The sequence below is a fragment of the Mytilus galloprovincialis genome, chromosome 7, assembly GCF_965363235.1.
Source record: "Mytilus galloprovincialis chromosome 7, xbMytGall1.hap1.1, whole genome shotgun sequence".
In the NCBI taxonomy this organism is placed as follows: domain Eukaryota; kingdom Metazoa; phylum Mollusca; class Bivalvia; order Mytilida; family Mytilidae; genus Mytilus; species Mytilus galloprovincialis.
The window spans coordinates 79,889,874-79,910,696 of NC_134844.1; the positions used below are offsets into that span (position 1 = coordinate 79,889,874).

Genomic DNA, 20,823 nt, shown 5'->3' on the forward strand with positions numbered 1-20,823 from the left:
TAGAAATGTTAGTAAATAAACTTTAATACAAAAATTAAACTGCAACATAAATAAAATAAATGTTATTTTGACATTAACCATATATACTAATACAGTGGCGGATCTAGAAATTTTCGTAAGTGGGGGCCCACTGACTGCCTAAGAGGGGACCCAATCCCGTCACACTTCAGTGATTCCCTATATAACCAACCAAAATTTTTCTGAAAAAGGGAGGGGGGCCCTGCCCCCTAAATCCGCCTTTGTAATTAGATTTTAGTGAAACGTCTCAGTAGTGTCGTTCCATCTCAGAGGACTCAGGTAATATATAATAATCGAGGTAAACAAAATTTATCATATGTATAATATTCTTTTGGAAAAGCTCCATTTCGAAAGGTTCGTAACAATTTTTTTTTTAACTTGGCATCAGAAAAATGCCTCAAATTAATAAACGAGTCAGAACAGAACGAGGAAGAATATAAAAAAGGAGATGTGGTCTTATTGTCAATGAGACAACTCTCCACAAGAGAATAAATGTCTAATGAACACTTAATTTGTATTCATTCTTTTTTCTATGCGTCTACGTAATACGATCTTCTATGTAGACGAAACGAAGGTCAACAAAATCATTGATAATAATAACCTACATGAAAAGTTATGTGACTTTTTCCTTCATTTCTGATGACTGTTAAAAAGGCTAATAACTTTTAAATGATATGTCCTTTAAATTTTTAAAGCATATATAAAATTTAAAATATATATTGAAGATATACTGTTCCCAGCCGAAATTGCGTAACCGACTCAACATGACAAAAAAATGCATACTAGTACTTAAGGAGTCAATACTTTTAAATCACTCATAATGTTTTGTGCTTAAATGAATATATTTTGTATCAATAGTAATATCTCAACTATTTCCATGTGAAATTTGTAGTATTTTGGCCTGATTGAACTTTACAAGGATTTGCAAATCTTGAATTAAAAATATATTAAAATGTTTGTTTACCCGTCAAGAATATAAGGATAAGAATAAGAATTGTATTAGTCTTAAATCCAAACAATAGGATTCAGTGTTACTAAAAATACAAAGCAAAAATAAACAAAACAGACAGACAGACAGGCATATTAATATCAAAACGATAGACATTAAACACTACAAACGTGTAGCATTGAAAGAAAAAAATATATAGATTATAAATATTAATTATATTTACTATTTTTGACAGCATATGCCTCCTCTTTAAAATTATCAATTCAAATATCATGAACTTAATCATTTTATTGTGAAAAAAAAAAATACAAATATAGAAACATCTACATATTTACAAAGCGGACCCTGTCCCAGATGGGGAGCGTAGCTATAATCCGACACCCCGAAATTCCGACAGTCCAGTAGTCCGACAGACCAATAGTCCGACGGTCCGATAATTCGACAGTCCATTAATCCGACAGTCCGACAATTGAATGAAATCTTTATAAATTCCGTGACGTCTATTTTTATTTCATCAAAATGATACCTTATCACTGCCCTAGTATGGCAATATTATTCACTGTACTGTCTTTTTCTGGATTAATTCCAATAACCTTTATCTATCGGATATATACCTTACGTCGTAACTACAATCCCCTTCCCGTTCATGAAAGTGACCTACCGAATCTGCTTACCCTTCCAGAGCACCCCTAGTTTTTGGTGGGGTTCGTGTTGCTTGTTCTTTAGTGTTCTATGTTGTGTCATGTGTACTATTGTTTATCTGTTTGTCTTTTTCATTTTTAGCCATAGCGCTGTCAGTTCAAGTTATTTTCGATTTGAGTTTGACTGTCCCTCTGGTATCGTTCATCCCTCTTTTACTTTTACTATATGTGATAACACTTCTATGTAATTACTAGACGTATAATATGGACCTATAAGCATTCCTAGTCATAGAATCATCACGACATGACACCAATTATGTGAAAAGGCGACTACGGGCAATGACGCGAAGACAGTACTTATTCACACCAGAGAAATATATATACATATGTGTCTCTGTTCATACACAGCAGATAAAGCGAATAGTGGTTAAGAGTTGGAAATTTAAGAGTTTGATGTAACATAGACATATATCTTGGGTATTTCAAAGCACCATTATTTTTTTATTATTCATTGTTTCTATAGAATAAATTTGATACTTGAGATAACATGGTTAATTATTATAAAGCTTGTACAATGAAAGAAAAAGGGTGAATATTTGATTGGTTAACTTCCAGCAGAGACATATATAATACAATTTGTATTATATATATGTCTCTGCTTCCAGTGATTGTTATTTTCTTATATATGTAATGAAACATTTAATATGTCACGGTAACTTTATATATAGTACTGGACAGGACAAAACTTTACTCATGCCAAATAAACTCATAGATTAAAAATTTGTATTTTCACACTACGCGCGTTTCGTCTACAAAAGGCTCATCAGTGACGCTCGAAATAAAAAAAAAGTTAAAAAGGCCGAAAAAGTACGAAGTTGAAGAGCAATGAGGACCAAAAATTCCCAAATGTTTGGCAAAATTTAGCTACAGTCATCTATTCCTGATGCAGAACAGCCAACTTAGTTTTTCATAAATTCAAATGTAATCAGTTTATTTATAATTATGACTATATCATTGATAACTCATGTCAACACAGAAGAGCTAACGAAATTATTATTACGATTGACAAATTTGGGTAGGATTGCTACGGATGATTCCGACAACAAAAGTAGGCTTGTTATACACACCATTGTGTAGATAAATCAAATTAAATTTACGACATAAGTTTTAGTGGGGTTGACAGTCGAGAAATCGGCATACAACGTAATTTCGCCACCGGCTGACATTTTTTAAATGCGACTGAGTTAAGTACCTTGTGTTATATAAAAAAAACTGAGACAAGTGCCTGTGACGTATACATACTGACTGAAAATTTTCAGTGTGAAAAATTATATCAATTTGCAAACTTTCCATGTCTATATAGGCATATTTTTTTAGAGTGGGTCTCATTGGGGTCTAAGCGTGACGCGGGATTGTCGATTTTTTGAAAGCGTGACACGTGAAAGTCAAATTATTGTGTCGTGAAAACGGGAAATGAGGTCTAGCGGGCCCCGGGAAATGACAAAAAAAAATAGAATTGCCTACGTACATAGCGTAAGCGGGATACGTGAATCTGACAAAACAATAAGCGGGATACGGGAATCTGACAAAACAATAAGCGGGATACGGGAATCTGACAAAACAATAAGCGGGATCCGGGATCGGAACACCCCCCCCCCCCCCCCCCCCCCCCAATTAGACCTCCTTTAGAGACAAGCTGAAACTACTATAACTATGTGTTATAGTAGTCTCAGAGACAAGTGACTATACGCGTCGGACTATCGGATTGTCGGAATATAGGACTGTCGGTCGGATTATAGGTCTGACACCCCCCCCCCCCCCCCAGATGATCCCAGATGTCTTAATGTAATCTGTAATCTGTTATATAAATTCTGCCAGTGTAGGCACACCTCTTCCGAGTAATGGATTTCACAATATGAATAGAAATATATATCTTCCACCAATATCACTATACACTATTTACATTGTACAATTTATTCTTGACGATAAAATTGGGCTTAATGTCAATATCATCAACTCATTAAATATTTTAAAATCTAAAATATTTATCAATAAATGATAAAAGGGTCAATATTTAAACGGGAATATTTTAAATTTCCCGCTTAATTGTACTATTTTACAAAGGACAAGTGCGCGTGACGTCACTGCAGTGACTCTTTGGTCAGAAATGGCGAACCCCATATGGTAGATCGAATGGGGCTTCAATATGTCGATAGAAGGGGGTCTGTCAAGTAAAGAATATGGCGGCACCCATGAAAAACATGCGACCGGCTTCAGTGTAAATAAAGGAAACATATCTGACACTTTAATTGAGAGAACCGAATCATATCATAAAAAGAACAATGAAGATCAAATTTTGTCATTTCAAGATGGCGACATTATCGAAAAAAATATTGACACTGACATTGAAAATGTACAATTTCTATCAAACGAAGATCTTGACAGCTTCAGGACAGATCCCCAAAACGATTCCGAATGGCTGAGAAGTAGACATGATAGTGGTAACTTTGACATTCCTTCGTCGTCTTCTGATGAGGGGGATTTCTTTGAGGCGAGCGTCGTCGATCTCGCCTCTGGTGGTAACGGTATATCACTGCCACTGGACAGTGATGTTTCTGGTACTCAAATATTCATGTCTCCTTTAAATCAGCCTGTGTTCAGCACAACAGATACAAATCTAGTCATTCCACCATCTTCCATTCATCAAAATATTAACTCTGTTTTGAGTGCAGACATCATCACAGACATAGGGCAGTTATCACAGTCCATAAAAAACAATGAACAAACTGATACATGTACTGCCGAAAACTCCCAAACCATTGCAATAGTTGGCCAGAATGAGGACATGAATAATACAGCAAGACAAAGTGCAACCTACAATGTCGGAAAACCGCCAGGTCAAATACCCGAACCCACAGTATTGATGGCCCCTGTCAATGCCAATAACCCACAGTTGATTCAAGCAACAGCAATTCCACAGACAATTCAAGTGATTCCACCACAGTCCTCAGTGACTCCACAGGGGAATTTGAAGTTTGCCACTATTTCCATTTCAACAGACAAACCTTCAAACTCTACCCACATCCTTGTGAATACAAACCAGGGCAACCAGTTATATAAAATCAATACAGCTGATCTACAACAAGCCACAAATGCAATTAAACCAACACAGCCACAGGAAGGACAACATCAAACAATCCCACAAACAGGTTAATGTTATGCATTTGAAAGATTTTTATTATGCAATGTTCATTTATGCTGAAAAGACAAACATTTTTCAAAACAACCAACATATTTCCATATATCCAATGTTTCCAAAGGAAGATCATTAATTTGGCCATTACCATTCCCTTTATGCCATTATAAATACAAGAAAATATGGTATGATCCACAATGAATGTGAATGTACATTTCGGTCATCATACAGCCTTCAAGATGAACTGAAATGTCATATAGCACGCTTTAAGAGCTGGGCCCTGACATGACAAAATGTGAGAGAAATTGAAAAAGGGAAAAACAACAGCCTTTCTATTATAAAGCATTTAAATAAAAGAAAAATTAATTATTGGAAATGTTGAGCATCAATGAGACAAATCTCATATTTTATTCTACAATCATGACAATAGTCATGTGTAGAGTCATTCTCGTAATACATGTAATAGCCAGAGTCTTCATTGATCAGAGACTGAAAATTCTTCAATTAAAATATAATTTCCTAAAAGGCAAACTTTTTTTTGCATACATGTACGCTCACAAAATCTATCAACTCTATAGTTTATTTGTGGTAACTAATGTGAAATATGGTTTTTTTTCCAGGTTATTTGCTGTTAAGTCCTGACACATCAAATAATGGGCTGGTTAATATCGTACAGATGGATGGAGTACAAAAGGTCCTACAGCTTGAAAACTCGCCTAAAGTAGGTCTTCATTAGACATTATTTTATTATACCAATCATGGGCCCTTGTCGAGCAAGATACATATATAAACATCATACAATGTTTGTTATTAAACAAGCTTTTAGTGAAATGCACAATACATAATACACAACGTATTAAAGTGATAATATGAACAATGTAGGATATAATTATGGTAAGAAGCATTGAGTGTAGTGAGGTCAATTTAGAAAGAAATTAAAATTAAAGGAATATGATATAAAATTTATAAATAAGGAAAAAATAGAACCAGAAATAGTCTCTTTTTGTAGTAGTTCTCATGATGACCGTTGCACAGCAGTGAGGGACTTTTATGATGAGATACATGTACATGTATGAATGTATTTTTTATAGCAAAGCATTTAGCAAAATAGCATATTCACCATATTCTAGTTATGTCCCTTGATAAATGAAAACATGGGCAAATTTGCAGTTCCGCAATCTAACTAATTTTTCAAATATTTATTTGGAAATTATACACGATGCTTATCATTACCAAACTCAGATCAAGTTTGAAATCACTGTTTTTATTACTTTTGTCTCTTCATAATACACATGCATGTTAAATAGAAAAAATTGTTAATTTTGCTGTATATTTACCATGTTTACAAGTCGGTCATCAGTGTCCCATCAGTGTCCCATGGACACTGATTTGGACACTGATTTTCATAGTTTTTCCAAAAAAAAGTTCTGAAAAAATTGTGAAAAAACAGTGATAAACAAAAGCTAATCACTGTTTTTTCATAAAGGTTCTGAAAAAACTATGAAAATCAATCTGTGTAGTTTATGAAGTATCTTTATTTACAACATGGCAGGTTGCTTCCTGTCAATTTCTTGCAAAATTTTGGACACTAAAAATGTATTTCCTTTCTTTATTCAGGTGCTCATGAATTCTATGGAGAATAAGAAGGTGTTTGTTTGTCCAGTAGAGGGCTGTAGTAAGATGTTTAGGAGATTATCAAAGTACAAAACTCATCAAATGAGACATACTGGAGAAAGGCCATTTAAAGTAAGAAACTTTTATTGCTAATTGTGGAAGATTTTTTAATTGGTATGTCCTAAATACGTATTCATGTGACCAGGTCTACAAAAGATACACATATACATTTGTACTTAACTCCTGATGCGGGAGTTTCTCGCTACATTGAAGACCCATTGGTGACCTTCGGCTGTTGTCTGCTCTATGGTCGGGTTTTTGTCGCATTTCCCATTTCCTTTCTCAATTTAACATATACTTAATCATGATTCATATAATCTACATCCCCCTAAGGGTGACTGGGGTATAGAAATATGGTCACTTGGTCTTCTCCCAACCGGCAGTTAAACGCTTGCCGAAGTGGGGCGTCCGTTTGGCTGTGCGGGATGTATCAAGTTCGCAGTCACGTCCGGTCAGAAGGGGGACATTAAATCCGATGCCTCGTGTAAAGAGAGTGCCACGCTCCTTGCACGTTAAGAACCCTTGCAATAACTCTTTGAGGGGTCCATAGGTGGCCTGTTGCAAGTCAAAATTTCTGCCTCTATCATATACCCTCATTTTCCAGTGGCAGTCCAAATTTGCCCGAACATCATCCTCCATTATAACTACCTACCTATTGTGTTTATTGTTAACTTGTTCTCGTCCTGAATATGCATGAAATATTTGCCACTGGACGTTAAGCAACCAACAATCAATCATATAATCTACATAGACATTGTTATCGTATTCTATATTAACATTACAATGTTATTCTAGATTTCTTACTTTCTTAAACCGTTTGCTGTCCAATCAAGGACTGTTGTGTGCACTCCTTATGTAACCAGTATAATATTTGGCATATTGCCGGTCTACCCATTTTTGTAAACTCTCTAAAGGGACCAAATCTTCAGCTCTATTAAATTTATATTATACATACCTGCCAACTGTCACTATTTGCGGGGGATTTCCCCCATGGAGGCTCCCAAATTGAAATTTTGAAAGAGCAATTTTGTCCACAATTTAAACAAAACAATTAATTTTACAATGACTTTAGGCTTATAAAAGTATGAAGGAGCCAAAAAACAACATTAAAATGTATGTGCAGGCCCCCTTGAAGGTTTTTGAGGACTATGACAGCCATCTTGCACACAAAACCCCCATAGGCATTTTGAAAAGTTGGCAGGTATGATTATAGGTTGATGTCAGCAATGTCTGGGACTACTTGTAGAACAAATCTCAGTACTCGTCAATTATGTCATTGTATGTGTACAATAGTTATGTCCCTTTCAGTGTTCTCCCCAGAAATTTTGGAAAGCATCACATTTGGTGAAAAAAAATAAATTGTATTTTTTTTCAATTTAATTTGTTGCGTCGTGGCAATGCTCCATTTCCTTTATGTTATATACATTGTACATTGTTGTTTATTACAAAAATGTATTATATTGTTTGTATGCTATAGACCCTTATTTGGTGAATAAAATATTCTATTCCACCCTATTCTTTGTGTTTATGTTGAATTCATAACTGAGAACACAATTAAACTGTAACCATGATAATAGTATTTTCAGTTTATGTTTTCTATTTTCATTTATAGTTCCAGAAGTTTTTTTTTTCCTCTTAGGCCAAATAAAAATATATGTGTGGTTCCAGTTACCCTTCCTACCCAGCTAAATGATTGAATGGTTTATCATAGTGCAACCTGTATAGATACAATTGCACTAAATATGTAGGAAAAAAACACTGGTTCTTATAAAAAAAAAAAAAAAAGGGAAGAGAAAGTATCATATAGCAATAAATTTTAAATTGAAAATCTTTTTCTTTATCATGTCTATCAAAAAATGTATCATGTCTATGAATTCAGAAATATATTGGTTCATGGTACTCAATGAATTAGTGCCAGTTGTTTCTTTTTATCAAAATGATATATATTTTTAACAAAGTTATCTAACAAATAATCAATATCCGGTTCTGATCAGTAGTTTACACTAAAATATTAAATGGCCGCCGAAATCAATGAAAAATACGAAAATAAAAAATGTTTGACAAGAGATTGGGAATGAATATGGTGTTTACAAGTGAAGCGCCAACCGTTATTGTAAATGGTTGGCAGATATTATATAAATATCAATTTTAAAGTCGAAGGAATAAAACTGTTTTGAAGTCCAAACTTTGAATAATCAAGAATAAGATTTGTTGGAATTAAATAAAAGCAGCTTTATTAAAAGCTAATATCATAAATAATAATTATGAATCAATTACAATATATCTAAATAGAATTGCAGTGTGTGCTATAATAGTGAAAATACATGAATAGTAAAATCTAGGTCACTTACTAAAAACAGCTGATCTGTCTGCGAGGTAATTTGAAACTGACTATACTTTTCTCTAAACGTTTAAAAGATCAAGTTAATCAATACACCTAAAAATAGTACGTGTGTACACAATATGAAAGTAGCCAAAATGGCCATAAAGTTGACAAGTTCGATTTGGGATAATTCTAACATTATAAAAGGATAAATATGGATTACATAGGATGCATTAATAACTTCTGAATAAGGTAATTATGTTGTAACTATAGAAAATCATTCCGCATAACAAGCAAGTGTACAAAAAGTGAAAACATGTATGACCTAGTTTCGCGGAAAATATACGCCGGGAAATACGAATGTATGAAGGTTACTATTAAAAGAATAATGCAAATAATCCTGGCACAACAACAAGGATGAAACATAAACTAAAGCCTATTATGATCACTTTCTCAAGAAACTACAAAACTTAATTAGCTCAAAATCAAAATGTTCACTCGATTTACAAAAAGTAATAAGGGAGAGAAAGAAAGTAATACATACCTGCCAAGTTTTGAAAGTGCCCATGGGGGTTTTAGTGCGCGACAACAATTTCAAAGGTTACAATTCTTTGCGACGACTATTTTGCATGTGCTGTTTTGTGGTCTAGAAAAAGTGTCATATTTGTAAGATGAGCTTACATGCCTTTTTCTAAAGTTTATTTGCATGATTCTAGTTATTATATATCAGTAGAAAAGATGAACATGTAGCTGCAAGACCAGGAATTAATTTCATGTGTAAGGATATTAAATAATTGTTGACTTTTCCAATTTAAAATTATGCACAAAGAAAGACCTTTATCAGGTTGGGAACAACACCTAGGGATATCCCCTCAATGTAAGGACATTAAAAACCACTTTTTAAGTAAAAATGAGCACATTTTCTGAGTGATATTCATATTATTTGAAGTAACTTTTCCCAAAGAATTATACATCTTATGATCTATCTGGTATAATATGGTCAACACATGTCCAAGTATTATGGTATGTTCATGGCCTAATATATCATGTATTTCTTCTTTATTTTTCAAAATAATTGGACCCTACATTTAGAAAAGTAGTTCTAAATATAATGTCAGAATTTCCCATTTTTAAGTTAAATAAAAATCTACATTTTCATTTTTATTTTTCACAGAAGTAAAATGACCCCTTGACTAAGGGGTGTCCCTCATTTAAGGTATTCCTCATGTGGGTTTTTTTGTTTTTTCCATGTGAAAAATAAAGAATAGTACATTAAATGATTTGGTATTTTAATTGAATACATATCATTTGTTACAGCAAGTGAAATATCAATAAATTAGTGAATAAACTACTATTTATTATCTTTATGGTAGTACTGCATCATTGAAGTTTGTCAATCAACCATGCTTTTATTCTTATTCTCATTTCTGTGTAAGAACTTCCTTGCAGGTGAAAAACCATTTGCCATGTTTACGATTTTAAAAAGACAGAGGAAATCAACACAAGTTCAAAATCTAGGATGTTAGAATTATCTTGAGAGAAAACGTTTTTGATTGGCTGATTAATTTGATCATGAGAAACATAGAATTTGATTGGCTGAACACGAATGTCTTCCTTGGACACAGTTCAAAATCGGGAACCATCATATTTTTCGTGTAGATTTTCACAAAATCGTGTTTTAGAGGGTTTTTCACGATCACGATCGTGCAATCGTGACAATGGGTCAAAATCGTGTAATACACGCCTAAATCGTGAAAGTTGGCAGGTATGGTAATATTTAGAAAGTCATAAAAATATATGACTCAACCTCTTTTTAAAAGAGAAAAAATGTTTGTTTCTCTGAATTTTCATTTTGTAAACTTATATTTCGATTTTTTAATGATTTTCTTATTACATTTTCTCCTTGTCGAAATTTGTGATTGCAGACCACATTTTATTAATCATGTCACAAGTGAGGCCAAAAATAAAATATTGTTTGTTTCCCCTCACACGACCGACCCGGTAAAATCACCGCGACCCGAAAAATTTTATTGGCCATTCTTGTCCACTATTTTTTTTCTATGCTGTAGTCAACGAGCGTTGGTTTTTTGTGATACCTTTCCGATGCTGTAGTCAACGAGCGTTTTAAATCAAGGCATTTTTTAAGGAAGCGTCTACATGATTCGTAATCAAGGAAACAAACAAAATGCTTTGCCACACGTTTTGTTTACAAGGGTGATCTTTTTTGAAAATAAAAAAACCTGAAGCATCTTTCAACCCGCTGAGTGCATCTTGATTTATTTTGTGTCTAACCTCTGTTGCTGTTTAGAGGATAAAATCTTAAAGACTTTGAGTAAAAATGGTCTTAATCGTGCTTTAAAATATATCTACTTTGTCTTTGAACAGGTTGGGCACAAGTCAGGAAATGTGGGATACATGTATTCCCTGCTTTCAGGGAAAGTCCCTGTTTTCTGGTGTAAAAAAATCCCAGTTTAAATGGGATTTCCTTTTTCAATTTATGGCATGAAAATTACAAAAGGGCACGTTTTAACGTTGTAGCTGCTTCAGTAGAATTCGTAAATACTTAGGCAGCAACCATTTGATTTTCTGGGGGGGGGGGGGGGGGGGCTATGGATCTTTTGGAAAAAAAAGTTTGTTTCCAGTTTTTGGAGAAAAAAATAATTTGTTTTTGACCCTGAGAAAAAAAATATGTTTGTTTCACCCTCAGTTGCCACTATATGTAATGATAAAATTGAAAGAAAAAAATTGTTTTTGACTTGTCGCCAAAAAAATAGATTGTCTTTCGCCAAAGGCGAAAAAAAAAGTTTGTCCAGAAAAAAAATTCATAGCCCCCCCCCCCCCCCCCCCCCCAGAAAATCAAATGGTTGCTTCCTTATTAAAAGTATTTTAGGAAATACAAAACATGAATATAAAGTGAAGCCTTGTTTCTTCTAGAACTCGAAAAAAAACCATACAAATCTTTGTTTATCAATCAATTGACCAAGCTGCATGATACAGGTGTAACTGAACATAACTAAATTATGTTCACTTCTATTTTTATTTTTTATTCATTGAATTTTAATTCCAAGTGATTAACATACATGTATCTTTTTGTCATCTCATAATTGATGATCAAGGTATGAATTGGTGAACAAAGGAATTGTTTTGTTGTGAGTTATGCATCAAATTAGACTTGAAATAAGCTTGATTTTTTAACTAAAAAAACACTTGCTATCATTAAGCATTGTTATCACAAGTAGAATATGCGCTTTTGTAGATTTCATTACATTAAATGAATAGAAAAATTAGGAGGTCCGTGTATACTGTTTTTTTTTTAACACCAGAAAACTGGGGTGTACACTGAATTAGAATACAGGGAATACCCCACTTTTCTTGACTTCAGGGTTGGCAAAGTATTACCCGCCCGGGAATTCCCGGGTGGGAAAACCCGGGTTTTCCCGGGCTGGGCAATACTCTCAGAAATGGGGAATCCTGGGCAATACTGGGCAATATGATTTTTTAAGCTTATTTTATCACAAAATAGTAAAGTCTTGGTGTAGTTTTATAGTATTACAGCTAAATATATACTTTTTATACAGATAACCATTGACAGTCATTTCTAAAAGAATGAAAAATTCAATTTCATTCCCTTCTATATAGACAAAATACAGGATTTGCACATTTAAGGAAACCTTGTTAATTACCAAGCATTGTTTCAATATTAATCCATACTTTGAAAGAAAAAAAAATATTGCAATGTTTTAGTGAATTGTTCATTTCAAATGTTATACATTCATATTGCTAAATAAACACCCTAAGGGGTCATGCCATTAACACATATAGAATTGAAAGGGCTGATTATTGTTACATAAACAAATCTGCATTCTAATCTGAATAATTATTTACTAATAGTGACAGTACATAGACATTATGTAAATATAATTTTTCTTTACATGTACATTTAATTGTTAATCCTTAATAGGAGTTATATTTATTTAAAAAAAAATAATTTTTGCTTTATATTTACAGTTTTACCAATCCAAACAAACAAAAAAGGTTATATATATCTTGAATGTATAACATTTGTGTTTGATCACTGAATACTCTATAAAATTCAGACCAGTATTTTATATTACCCAGTATTGCCCAGTATTACCCACTAAAACGCAGTAAAACCTGGGTTTTCCCAGTATTTCCCACTGGGCTGGGCAATACTCATAAAACCCGGGTTTTTGCCAACCCTGCTTGACTTGAGCCTTACCTGTTGAATTTTATATTTTATACAAATTCAATATAGAAAACCATATTAAGGAATAAAATATAATAATTTGCCTACCTACCTACCCATGCCCTTACAACCTCAGTCGGGTGAGGGGAAACAAAGATATTTTTAATGTTGGCCTGAAAGCTTGGTGTATTCATATCCAAACAGTTATCGCCCAAAGGGCAATTAACACCTTTGCAATCACTCTAAATTAACTCTATTGTCCGACTTGAAGGGATTACAATTAAAGGTGATATATTTTTTATGATCATAAGCAGTAATTAGATGAAAGTTCAAAATTTAGGTCATGGCTTTGCCATATAGAAACGAGAAAAATAACATCCTGAAAATAATTATAGCGGTACCGCGACGCTTAAACGGCTTGGGGAGAACACTGCCTTTTTAATGTACATACTATTCATTCTATTTGCAGTGTTCCAAAGCAGGCTGTGAATGGGCGTTTACAACTCATTACAAGTTAAAACGACATGAAGAATCACACGAGGGCAGGAAGTCTTTCATGGTATGGTCAAAAAATTTATCATCTTGTTATTTTGTTGGATAACTTACATTTGGGGAATAGCAGTTTCAAATTTGAATGCTAATTTAAGTATTTGTAAGAGCTTGTTTTGATACGTTTTATTTGTGTACAATGATTCATATTCATGATGTACACAAAGTAAAGTTCCACTTGCATGACTTGTTTGGCAACATTTTTATAGGTTTTAGAATTTTGTTTTGCAGCATTTATTAGTGTCAGATTTTAATCTAAATCCAATACTACTGACAATGTGTAATTATACATTATGATATATTTCAGTGTCCTATACCTGACTGTGGAGGGAAGTTCACAACGGTTTATAATCTCAACTCACATATAAAGTTACACAGCAGACCGTGTACAGAGCAATGTCCTGTAGAAGAATGTGCACTGAAGTTTGCTACCAAGAGACAGTTAGATGCTCACATGAAATCACACAGTGGGCATGAAAAAACATACAAGTAATTAATCCCTAACAAATTTCTAAAGAGTTTTGTCATGTTGAGGACTTTCAGTATTGAATGTCAATTTTTTTCTTTGACAAAGGTACCTAGTTCTAGGTATCATTAGACTCTGCATAAAAGTTGATTTATCTTAAAATAGACAGAGGTCTAGAAAAAATATTTATAGCACCCTCTGATCTGAAGAAGTATTGCTTAATTTTGAATTGATATAGACAATAGGTGATCCCATGTCCAATTGGATGGGCCCATGAAATGTCTTGCAGTAGTTTACATGGACTAAAAAGGTGCAAATGTTTGTTGAATCTTGATCACCAGATCAGTTTTATCATGTGTACTTTATTGCTTGGTTATATTTTTTATAGCAAATGGTAATAAGTAAAAGTAATATAAAAAAAAACTTCACTCAATACAAGCAATATTATAATATCCTAGAAAATTTAGAACAGATTATATATGATTATATATGATCTATATTTCAGATGTCCTCATGAAGGTTGCGACAAAGTGTTCATATCAGCATTATCCATGGGTTCTCATCCAAGGGTTCATCAACATAACAAAGATGATCTGACCTGCACATTTGAAGGCTGTGGGAAGGTGTTTGACAAAACCTGCAGACTTAAACAGCACATGAGATCACATACAGGAGAAAAACCTTACATCTGTGGATTTGAAGTGAGTTGTACATTGTGTTATGATCAGAACATAATGGGTGATCATCTGTCAACTTAAAAGATAATTGTGTATTTATCGACAACCCAAAAATAAGCTGGTCTTCAGGCTTCTTTTTATTGGTATTCGATTATCAATTAAATACCATTTTTCCTCTATTTTTCTATCTTTATATTTTGTTACCCAAGAAAATAAGATAAATCAACAGTGCTAAATGACTTTACATGTTATGCTATACCAAATTTTGCAATGTCTTTGTTCTTCTAGTTTTTAAATCCAAGAATAAATAAGGAAAAACATCTTCATAGGGCACAGAGCAAATTTTAAACTTTTCTGAAGTTGTTTAATTTTTTAAGATCTAAGAATGATACCTTATAACCCTTTCGTTCAAGGAAGCCCTTTATACATTTAAAGGCAATTGTCATTTTTTGTTCTCTTTGTATTACAGGGTTGTGATTGGGCTTTTACAACAGCCAGTAAATTAAAACGACATCAAGCCAAACACACTGGCGTCAGAAAATGGGTGTGTGATCTCTGTGGTAAAGCCTTCATGAGATCTGAGCATCTCAAAGGTCATAAAATCACACATTCAGGGGATAAACCATTTGCCTGTCCTGTTGAAGGTAAGCAATGAACCTCCTTTTCTAAAGAGCTTCCAAAATACATATATATTTTACTGAAAACTAAATTTCAGGTTTGCAGAAATAGGGGGGAAAATTGAAAACAGCAATTAAAAAGTATTGATTTTCAGAATTTAACTTTGTGATCATCTTCACTGAATTGTTAGTAGCCTGATTCTGATGTATTTTTTTGGCAGAAATAAAATGTAACAATTTCTGAATTAACAGTATTTTAATGCGAAATTTCAATTGCTGATGTTACTTTTACCAGAACAGAAAGTAGAAAAGTGTTGTCAGAAACTTACAAGCGAAACTAGGACGCATAATCTGTATTTTTATCATTTTGCAGTTTTGACACTAGATTTTCCATTATATTTTGTGTGCTTACTTTTGATAAAAGAGGTTGAATTTTTTAGGCAACATTAGACTTTAAAATAGCAAAGACTAGTCAGCTGTAGGTTGGAATAATGTAAATTGATTAATGTCTATTTCAGGATGTGGTATTAAATTCACTGCCAAAAGTAGTTTATTTGTTCATATCAAGAAGCATGAGAATGGTGGAAAGAAAGTGATGTACCACTGTCCAATGGAGGGATGTCTAAAAAAGTACTCTAACAAACCCTCACTGAGGGCTCATATTGTCAAACATGTTAAACAGGTCATGTCTGAGGGTAACAGTACACAGGCTGACAACATAGATATCATGCCTTACTTAGACAATGATCTGCCTGATATTGGACTACTTGCATCTATAGATGGACCCAATTCTACAGGTATTTAAACTTATAAGATGTGGGATACTGATTTATGTGCTAAAGCATGTGTTTTTAGATTTTCATAAATGTATCATTTTCAATGTTGTTTGGGGAGGATATCAGAATAAATTCTTAAAAAGATCAGAATTATTGAAAGATCTGATGATTGTACTAATTAGTACAACAGAGTAATCATGGTATTAAATGGTAATTTCCTAAATAGAAAAAAAATATGTAAGGATTACATTAATATTAAATCGATAAAGAACAAGAAATAAAACTATATAATAAAGATAGACAAAGTAAAGTTCACAGTTAAACTAATAATCTTAATACCCTTCCATGATGGTTAGATATATTGTATACCATTTATTCCAAAGGTCAAACTTTTGAAGATATTTTGGCATTTACACAGGGGTCTAATTTTAGCTTTTTGTCTACTGGCCAGCCGGACCAGTGGACTTAGAAGTCGACTAGTCCGGCTGCAAAAATGACATTCATTTAAAAAACACTAATGTAAATAATAGATTTTCACTTTTATTTTCATGCTTTTTATGCCCCACCTATGCTAGTAGAGGGGCATTATGTTTTCTGGTCTGTGCATCCTTTCGTCTGTCCATTTGTTTCCATTGAACATGGAAAATGATAGTGCAAGTGTGGCATCCGTGTACTTTGAACACATTCTTGTTTTTTACATATGTTAGACACGAAAAAGAGAGAGTCTCAATGATTTTCTTCATCTAAATCATTATCAAGGACAGAAAAATGTTTGTCAGGCCAGGAATTTTTTTATATTTACGTTTCCTTTTGTTAATTTCATAAACTTTATTCCGTTCTTCTTTTAAGATGACACTTATTTAATTTTTTGTCCGGCGGTCCATCCAAAAATTTATTTCCAGGTAAATTTGTTTGCAAACAAATAGCGATGCAATCGGTGAGTTTTATCGACAAATTTCTACTGGTCCATTTGTCAACCAGCTGACAAAATCTACTGGTACAACGCAAATTCTACTGGTCAGAAAGACTCGGACCACCGGACCAGGGCCAATTTTGACCCCTGCATTTACAGTAGCCAACAACAATTTGTCAATTGATTACTTAAAAAAGGACAATACTAAGATTTTCTTTTTAATTCCATCTTTATTTTGTTCAGATCAAGAGGGTCAGCCAGAAGTGACTGATACAGACTGTCCTCAGAATGCCCCAGTCCAAGAAACTTCCTCTGGACAAGTGATGATAGATCCGTCAGAATTTATAGCATCTTCTGGTAAGGTTAAAATCTGAATTATAGTTGAAGGTAGTTTTCTAGTGATGAATAATAGAATGTGAATTTAGTGTACTCCATTGCTTCAGACTTTGATCTCTTGTGTGATACCGCTTCTTATTATTATTAGTCTTTCCGTTTGCACTCTGTCCGTCTGTCTGTCAATCCATCAGTTTTACACACTTTTTTTCCTCATGCTTGAAGATATTGATTTGAAATTTGGTATATAGTTTTATCATGAACAGTTACAGATCAAGTTTACATTGTATTATGTTCGTTGGACTTGTTTAAAAAATGTTTTTAGTAAAAATAATGTATGTTTGTCATAACACTTATTCTAAAAATAGATTTTCATATTTTCATATGAACAGAAAATATCTGTTCGAATAAAATTTAGAACCCTAAAAAACTGTAAAAGATGATGAAAGATAAATTACAAGGATGATTCCTACATATACAACCGGGATATTTTGTTATTGTTGAAAATTTGCACTGACTTATGTTATCAACAAATATGGATTGATTTAGAATTTGACATAGTATAAAATCATTTGTGTATTGCTGATAAACTGTGCATTAATTTCTGGATGTCTTTTGGTTTTTGCGTACTTGAACCTAATAATGAAGTAATTTATCTTTTTGCAGGTATTTCAGAAACATCATTCATTACAACAGATAGTGGTGATGTCCAACAGATTAGTCCTGACGTCATCAACCAGATCCTATCTTCCATGGAACGGCAGGATCAGATGGCCACCACACCTACTGACACAAACGTGACACCCTCACCTAGTTCCAAGACAAAAGGTAAACTTGTAATACAACTTAGTACTCAAATAGATACACATTGATAGACAAATCTGCCTTATTTTTATGCCCCACCTACGATAGTAGAGGGGCATTATGTTTTCTGGTCTGTGCGTCCGTTCGTCCGTTCGTTCGTCCGTTCGTTCATCCGTCTGTCCCGCTTCAGGTTAAAGTTTTTGGTCAAGGTAGTTTTTGATGAAGTTGAAGTCCAATCAACTTGAAACTTAGTATACATGTGCCCTATGATATGATCTTTCTAATTTAAATGCCAAATTAGAGTTTTGACCCCAATTTTACGGTTCACTGAACATAGAAAATGATAGTGCAAATTTCAGGTTAAAGTTTTTGGCTTCAGGTTAAAGTTTTTGGTCAAGGTAGTTTTTGATGAAGTTGAAGTCCAATCAACTTGAAACTTAGTATACATGTGCCCTATGATATGATCTTTCTAATTTAAATGCCAAATTAGAGTTTTGACCCCAATTTTACGGTTCACTGAACATAGAAAATGATAGTGCAAATTTCAGGTTAAAGTTTTTGGCTTCAGGTTAAAGTTTTTGGTCAAGGTAGTTTTTGATGAAGTTGAAGTCCAATCAACTTGAAACTTAGTATACATGTGCCCTATGATATGATCTTTCTAATTTAAATGCCAAATTAGAGTTTTGACCCCAATTTTACGGTTCACTGAACATAGAAAATGATAGTGCAAATTTCAGGTTAAAGTTTTTGGCTTCAGGTTAAAGTTTTTGGTCAAGGTAGTTTTTGATGAAGTTGAAGTCCAATCAACTTGAAACTTAGTATACATGTGCCCTATGATATGATCTTTCTAATTTAAATGCCAAATTAGAGTTTTGACCCCAATTTTACGGTTCACTGAACATAGAAAATGATAGTGCAAATTTCAGGTTAAAGTTTTTGGCTTCAGGTTGAAGTTTTTGGTCAAGGTAGTTTTTGATGAAGTTGAAGTCAAATCAACTTGAAACTCAGTATACATGTGCCCTATGATATGATCTTTCTAATTTTAATGCCAAATTAGATTTTTACCCTATTTCACGGTCCATGGAACATGGAAAATGATTGAGTGGGGCATCCGTGTACTTTGGACACATTCTTGTTTTGTTAATTGTTTTGAAAGTTTAATTGAATATTCAATAAGCGTTGTTAAGCAGATGGATTTCAATTTGCATGTTAGCATGTATGACTGTTATGCTTGATTAATTTGTATATTGAGATACATCATTATACTTTTAAATCCAAGAAATATATTGAAATTATATAATTAAACGAAATTTTAATTGAAGTTTAATTAAAATTCCGTGAAACAATAGTGGTACATAGGTGTTACGTGAGATGAACAGCCTCGTCATGATGTCAGACTTCAGAGTAAATAGATGCAATATAAGGGTGGGACGGGTTCCACAAACCAAACAATCGTTAAGTTCACAGGTTAGTCAGATTAAACAATTAGATAACAAAAGTAAATGTGAATTTTCAAATCTTGTTAATACTCCTGAAAACTTTAGAGCTGGGAAAGTTAAATACAATCTTGAAAGTTGGAGATCAATAACGAGTGATACATCAATTCTAGAAATGTTGACTGGTTATCGGTTACAATTTCACACCTTACCGCCCGGTCGTAACAGTTGTAATAATCCTTCGTTTAATGAAGATGAAAAAACTTCCATAACTTTGGAAGTGAAAACTTTTTTAAAGAAAGGCATTATCCAAAAAGCTATACCATGCAAGAATCAGTTTGTGACACATATTTTCATTCGCCCTAAAAAGGATGGAACACATCGAGTGATTTTAAATTTAAAATCTTTAAATGAATATATAGAGAATTACCATTTTAAGATGGATAGTTTAGGCACTGCAATTAATTTAATGAACCGTAATTGTTATTTTGGTAGTATAGATTTGAAGGATGCATTTTTATGCCCCACCTACGATAGTAGAGGGGCATTATGTTTTCTGGTCTGTGCGTCCGTTCGTCCGTTCGTTCGTCCGTTCGTTCGTCCGTCTGTCCCGCTTCAGGTTAAAGTTTTTGGTCAAGGTAGTTTTTGATGAAGTTGAAGTCCAATCAACTTGAAACTTAGTATACATGTGCCCTATGATATGATCTTTCTAATTTAAATGCCAAATTAGAGTTTTGACCCCAATTTTACGGTTCACTGAACATAGAAAATGATAGTGCAAATTTCAGGTTAAAGTTTTTGGCTTCAGGTTAAAGTTTTTGGTCAAGGTAGTTTTTGATGAAGTTGAAGTCCAATCAACTTGAAACTTAGTATACATGTGCCCTATGATATGATCTTTCTAATTTAAATGCCAAATTAGAGTTTTGACCTCAATTTTACGGTTCACTGAACATAGAAAATGATAGTGCAAATTTCAGGTTAAAGTTTTTGGCTTCAGGTTAAAGTTTTTGGTCAAGGTAGTTTTTGATGAAGTTGAAGTCCAATCAACTTGAAACTTAGTATACATGTGCCCTATGATATGATCTTTCTAATTTAAATGCCAAATTAGAGTTTTGACCCCAATTTTACGGTTCACTGAACATAGAAAATGATAGTGCAAATTTCAGGTTAAAGTTTTTGGCTTCAGGTTGAAGTTTTTGGTCAAGGTAGTTTTTGATGAAGTTGAAGTCAAATCAACTTGAAAC

At 33.4% G+C, this 20,823-nt stretch overlaps 1 protein-coding gene across 1 annotated transcript in view; it reads left to right on the forward strand.

Moving 5' to 3' along the window:
• Window positions 1-3,762: 3,762 nt before the first annotated feature.
• Window positions 3,763-20,823, forward strand: part of LOC143083760 (uncharacterized) — a 29,210-nt gene continuing 12,149 nt past the window's right edge. Inside the window, exons 1-10 of the mRNA XM_076260070.1 lie at window positions 3,763-4,817; window positions 5,425-5,525; window positions 6,422-6,550; window positions 13,478-13,567; window positions 13,865-14,046; window positions 14,529-14,724; window positions 15,170-15,344; window positions 15,836-16,114; window positions 17,250-17,363; window positions 18,006-18,167. Coding sequence (XP_076116185.1) covers window positions 3,815-4,817; window positions 5,425-5,525; window positions 6,422-6,550; window positions 13,478-13,567; window positions 13,865-14,046; window positions 14,529-14,724; window positions 15,170-15,344; window positions 15,836-16,114; window positions 17,250-17,363; window positions 18,006-18,167 — 2,431 coding nt within the window. The 5' untranslated portion in view covers window positions 3,763-3,814. The remainder of the gene's footprint in view (window positions 4,818-5,424; window positions 5,526-6,421; window positions 6,551-13,477; window positions 13,568-13,864; window positions 14,047-14,528; window positions 14,725-15,169; window positions 15,345-15,835; window positions 16,115-17,249; window positions 17,364-18,005; window positions 18,168-20,823) is intronic.